General features: G+C 37.9%; 1 protein-coding gene across 1 annotated transcript; it reads right to left on the bottom strand.

The window, feature by feature from the left end:
- Positions 1–1,272: 1,272 nt before the first annotated feature.
- On the bottom strand, positions 1,273–2,211 carry LOC141553608 (olfactory receptor 1E16-like). The gene has a single exon (XM_074285170.1). The coding sequence runs from the start codon at positions 2,209–2,211 to the stop codon at positions 1,273–1,275; it is 939 nt and encodes a 312-aa protein (XP_074141271.1).
- Between the last annotated feature and the right edge of the window lie 4,039 nt (positions 2,212–6,250).

Below are 6,250 nucleotides of genomic sequence, written 5' to 3'. Positions count from 1 at the left end.
CATCACTAATAATTGTGATCCTTCTTTCACCTGACAATCCTGCAGATATCTGGAGACAGCCTTAATGGACTCCATATGTCTTTTTTTTTTTTTTTTTCTGCTCTAGGATAAACAACTTCTAGTTTCCGTGAAGGAATACCACATAAACACCTGGAAGGTTTTCCTGAATTTGGGAGACTCTTAATCAGACTTCTGTCAATTTTTAAAAATCTTGATAACTAAGCATTGCAATATATTATGTTTTATTTAATCCTCTGCATTTTATTTTATAATTTGTTTTTTTTTTTTGAGAAATGTTTCATAGCTTTCACTAGACTGCAAAAGGGGACCAGGACAAAATCAGAGGTCTTTAAATACTTTATTCTAGGTGCTCAGTCCTTCACACCAGCCTCAGTTTCCTCAGTTCACACCAGGCTGGCTACATATATGAATTCAAACCACTGACTACATTCCTAAACTTAAGGTTCTCTAGCTAGATAGACCCCAGCTCTCAAAGGAAGAGAAGGAGATTATGTAAGGGGAGAGATCTTCCATAGAAATATTCTGACTTTGAACTTTGGCATCAATCACTGTCCTATTTTATGTAACTTTCATCCCCCCCCCCCCCCATTCGTCCAGATGTACGGCTGGGCTTTAGCCAAATTTTTAAGTGGAAAAACTTTGTTTTGAGTATTTCTGACTCTTTTTTCTCTTTCTCTTTCTTTCTGTCTCTGCCTTTCTCTTTCTTTATCTCTCTCTGTCTCTGTCTCTTCCTTGCTCACCTCATTGTGTCTATTTTACCTTTATCAAGGAAAAGATTGCCAAATTTTCATGTCACACTCTATTTATCATCAACCTGCTCAGTGGTTTTGTACATTCCTACCACGTATAAACTGTGTGTTACAATGTGACTGGATTTACTGAAAATCTCTTTTCCATCTTCTGTATGGTCCATAATTTCCCCCAAGTGATCAGTCTTCTGTCAATCGGTCTATCATAGATTCTGCCCCTCAGCTCCATGCAGTGGCTCCTTACTTACCCTCGGATTGGACCATGGCTTTTTGGGGAAGAAAAGTAGTTTGTTCCAGAGAAGAAAAAAGCTTCTTCTGAGATACATTTACTCAGAGGTTTTTGTCTTGAATCATTAAGGAAGATACATAGAGACAATTTCTGAGAGCTACTCTACAAAAGTGAGCCACATAACTATGAAACCAAGACATTTTTATTAATATGAATCATCAGAGTGAATGCTTTTTTAATGATCTCTGGGTTTCTGCTAAGAACTATGGCAATTCACCAAGAAAACATTCCTTTGCTGAGCAGCCTCCTCAGAGCCCCCTTTATGTCCCTGTTCCTCAGGCTGTAGATGAAAGGATTAAGCATTGGAGTTACCACTGTATACATCACAGATGCAATGGTTTCTGTCTCTGCTGAATAGGAGGATGAGGGCCGTAAATACACCAGAATGACAGTCCCATAGAAGAGAATGACCACTGAGAGGTGGGAACCACAGGTGGAGAAGACTTTGTGTTTCCCATCAGCAGAAGGGATCCTGAAGATTGTGGAGATAATGTGGATATAGGAGATCAAAATGCAAGTGAATGGGACCAAACCAGCCACAGCAGCATCAATGAACATGATAGCCTGAAACATGTTAGTGTCTGAACAGGATAGCTTGAGAAGAGGTAGGAGGTCACAGAAGAAGTGAGGGATCACATGGGATCCACAAAAAGAGAACCGAGCCATGAAGAGAGTGAGAGAGAGGGCAATGAGGTGGGAGCAGAGCCAAGACATAATCACCAGCAGGACACAGCGTGCAGGACTCATGACTGTGGTATAGTGGAGAGGGAGGCAAATGGCCACATAGCGATCATAAGCCATGGCAGCAAGGAGGAAATCATCCAGAAGAGCAAAAGTCATGAAGAAATACATCTGAGTGAGGCACCCAACATAGGAGATGTTCTGATGCTGGGTCCAGATGTTCATTAGCATTTTGGGGACTGTGGTAGAAGTAAAACAGCTATCAATAAAGGAGAGATTGGTCAGGAAGAAATACATAGGAGAGTGGAGATGGGAGTTGAACACAATGGCCAGTATAACGAGCAGGTTCCCCAATGTGGTGACTAGGTACATGGCCAGGAATAGCCCAAAGAGAATCAGCTGATGATCTGGCTGCTCAGAAAGTCCCAGGAGAAGGAATTCAGAGATGATGGTTGTGTTTCCCCTTCCCATTACCTGAAAAAGACTGGAAGGAAGTCTGTCTAAAACAGAGAAACCAACAGATGATGGTGGGACGTCCATATACCATTCTAATCTCTGGAATGGCCATTATGAAAATGGAGCACAGTGCCAAAATGTGGACTTGGTGGGATTAGGTTTTTGAACACATGTAAGATTTTCAGCATAATGTTAAATCTAATGATAATGATAACAAGAATAAAAAAAACATATTTCATTTTTTTTTTTTTTGCTGTGACAATTAGGTTTAAGTGACTTGTCTAGGGTCACACAGGAAGTGTTAAGTATTTGAGGTCAGATTTGAACTCAGGTCCTCCTGATTTCAGGGTTGGTGCTCTATCCACTGTACCATCTAGCTGCCCCAAGAATAACAACAACACAAAAACAAAACAAAACAAACAAACAAAAAAACATATTTCATTTAAAAGAACATGACATAGTGGATAGATAGCTTATCTCAGATTCAAAAAGACTTAGGGTGCAATTCTAATTGTGATCAATACTAACTGTATGACTTTGGAAAGGTCCCTTAACTTCTCTATTTGCTAGACACTTCTCTAAGATTACAAGTTTCCAAATTAATGTTCCTCTCTATTGGTAGCAGAACTCTCCTTACTGGGAGTTCCTTATACCAGTGGAGCCATAGAGTCACACCAAATTAAATGTCCATTGTGCTTTATGGTTGTTTTTTTTTTTGTTTGTTTGTTTTTGTTTTTCCCTGAGGCTGGGGTTAAGTGACTTGCCCAGGGTCACACAGCTAGGAAGTGTTAAGTGTCTGAGGTCAAATTTGAACTCAGGTCCTCCTGAATTCAAGGCTGGTGCTCTATCCACTGCTCCACCTAGCTGCCCCTGCTTTATGGTTTAAAAGTTTTTTTCCCTCATAACACCACCATGCCAGTGTTAATTTTTTCTTTTTCATAGATGAAGAAACTGAGGCTTCACTGCAACATCTAGCTGCCCCACAATACTTCTTTTTAAACAAAATCTAAACCTGTGACTTCACTGCTATAAGTTATTTCTTAGTAACTAGTGAGGGAAGTTCTTCTACAACTATAGGTCATATATTATTTTAGTTCCTGTATATGTTTCCTATAGCACTGAGATGTTAATGAACTTGCCCAAGTTTACACAGCCAGTGTGAGTCAGAGGCTGGGACTTGCACCCATGTTTTTCCTGCTTTAAGAATCACTCTTTTTTTAAGTTGCCAAGGGTCCCTTCATATAGTCCTTCTGAGTGTCAGCTTCCTTAACCCTACTTGTGACATACCTCAAGAGCATGTAGTTTATAATCTGAAAGTTCTTCACTTATGTCAACTCTAGAAATTATTTGTTATTTTCTTGGTATGAGTCATTCCTCTATTAGCCAGTTCACCACTCCTTTGTGACTTAGTAGATGGCCTTTGAGAACTGCTATGACAGGGGAAAAGAACATTTTTCCATTAACGAGGTGACCATCCTCTCTGATCTTAACTGAGCTGGCCCTCAGAAAAAAACACTCAATATGCCCTACTCTGGGTTCATAAGTCTATTCTAGCTTGGCAGAACCTGTGAAAGCCACAACCTTCTGGTATAGACATTTAGAAGTAAGGATTACTTCCATTCTAAAAGGGATTTGGAGATAAACTGGGATTTTTAGAGAGATTGATCAAGACATTAGAATACTGAGTCGTGTATTTAACCTTTTGTACCTGGGTAGCAATAAGCTGGTGGGGAAAGAGAGACTATCACATAGTACTCACTTAATAAATGCTTTTTTCATTAATTCACTCATTCACTAATACCTCTCAACTTCCCTGAGAGACCAGAGGTGGTAAAGGAAAGGTCCTGGTCTATTCCTTGGGCATCAACTAGCTAGGTTAGTATTTGGGCTATTACTCATATTAATATTTAACAGTTCATAAGGGAAGATGAAACGTCCTGATTCCAGCCTTGGTGTTCTGTCCTTTGTATCACCTAGTTTTTACCTTGCTATTTACAGAGACTTACTTCAGTTCATTTGATTTTAATTGCTAGTATTTTCATAAGGTTTTTTATATACCTATGTAATATATATATATATGTTGATGTGTATATATATACATATACATACATAAGGTTTGTATGTAATATAGCACATGTACATAAAAACATTTACTGTTCAGAAATGGTTTTTGAGATAGTATGTGAATAGTATGTGATATTTTCCTTACCAATAATCAAAGCTGTCATGATATAATTGACATTAAGGGACTAAGGAGAAATAGATGCTGTGAGAGATAGATGCTAAATGAGACTCACCCATCCCACCTTCATCAGTCCTTACCTTTTCTAAGTTACCTTGGCATACCATCACTGAGGGTAGTATCTGTGTCGTCTCTTCATCTCTCATATGGATAATGAAAAATCATAGCAGAGAAGTGATTGAAGATGAGAGATCAATATTCCAGAGGAAACAGAGAGGAGAGGACTAGGGAAACTGGAAGCACCTGAATCCAGGAACATCTTTGGGCTCTTCATATTTTGTTGATTCACTTGATTAGGAGGCCACTGAGACACATTCCTGTTTACTCATGAGAGGCAAAAGTAATTATATGATCTCCAATCTCTGCCTCTCAGGCACAAATATCTTAAGTCCTTAAGGGATGTGGGAACTCCACCTCCTTAGGATGACCAGTTCTGGGAGCAGGGAAAGGAGTTGCTTCCAAACTCTTTGTCAATCCCTGTCTTCTTCAATTCTGAGCCTAACATTTTCTAGAAACAAATTGAAGATAATAAGAGTAATGGAAGAATTTTAAAAATTTTTTGTTTCTATTGTTCCATTCAAGAAAGATTTCCCTGCTCAATATTTAGAGTTATCTGAAAGTGAAAAAAGCTGGTTTAGCAGATAATGAATTCTCTATAGTTGGGGAACTTTCAAGTAATTTTTGTGGCAGACCTCTTTGTAGTGGCAAGAAACTGAAAACTGAGTGGATGCCCATCACCCACTGGATGAATGGATGGAGAATGGCTGAACAAATTATGGCATGTGAATGTTATGGATTATTATTGTACTGTAAAAATGACCAACAGAATGATTTCAGAAAGGCCTGGAGAGACTTACATGAACTGATGCTAAGTGAAATGAGGAGGACAATAGATAATTATACATGGCAACAAGAAGACTATATGATGATCAGTTCTGATGGACATGGCTCTCTTCAACAATAAGATGATTCAAAGCAGTTCAAATTGTTCAGTGATGAAGAAAGTTATCTATACCTAGAGAAAGGCCTGTAAGAACTGAGTGTGGGTCCCAACATAGCATCTTCACAATTCCTGTTGATGTTTGCTTGCATTTTTGTTTTCCTTCTCAGGTTTTTTTTCTAGATCCAATTTTTCTTGTGCATCAAGATAACTGTATAAATATGTATACATATATTGGATTTAACATATATCTTAACATATTTAATATGTATTGAATTACCTGCCATCTAAGAAAGAGATAAGCAGGAAGAACTTTGTTAAAATTTATTTGCACTTTTTAAATAGCAAACCAAATTGAAGAGATTCATATATGTGTATATTATATGTATATGTACATAATATATTTATTATACATACACATATTTTTAAATTTTCTATACTACTTAGTAAATTGAAACATTCTCTTTATTTGTTAAGTTCAGAATATACTTTTTTTTTTTAATCATGTGGAAATTTAATTTAACACGAACAAAAAAGTTTAACAGGAACTCTATAATAAAACTATAGAGTTTATACTAAGGAAAGATCTGAATCAGGGGTTCTCAAACTATGGCCTGTGGATGCAGCTCTCTGAGGACGTTTATGCGGCCCGCCGGGTTATGGCAAATGGGCTGAGGGTGGAGACAGAGTGTGAGTTTTTGTTTTTACTGTAGACCCGCCCTCCCACAGTCTGAGGGACAGTGAACTGGCCCCCTATTAAAAAATTTGAGGACCACTGATCTAGATTGTAACATATCACATAAACTATATATTCCACTAAGTAAAAAAAAAAGTCATGAAGAGTAAAGGGATGTTAAGATAATAGTTCAATT

The sequence above is a fragment of the Sminthopsis crassicaudata genome, chromosome 2 (assembly GCF_048593235.1).
Source record: "Sminthopsis crassicaudata isolate SCR6 chromosome 2, ASM4859323v1, whole genome shotgun sequence".
NCBI classification, from domain to species: Eukaryota; Metazoa; Chordata; class Mammalia; order Dasyuromorphia; family Dasyuridae; genus Sminthopsis; species Sminthopsis crassicaudata.
Note: the sequence above shows the minus strand (reverse complement) of the source record. Positions and strands in the feature narration are given on the sequence as shown.

Excerpts from the sequence above, each read along its gene's own strand:
- LOC141553608 (XM_074285170.1), bottom strand. The coding sequence starts at position 2,211 with ATGGGAAGGGGAAACACAACCATCATCTCTGAATTCCTTCTCCTGGGA.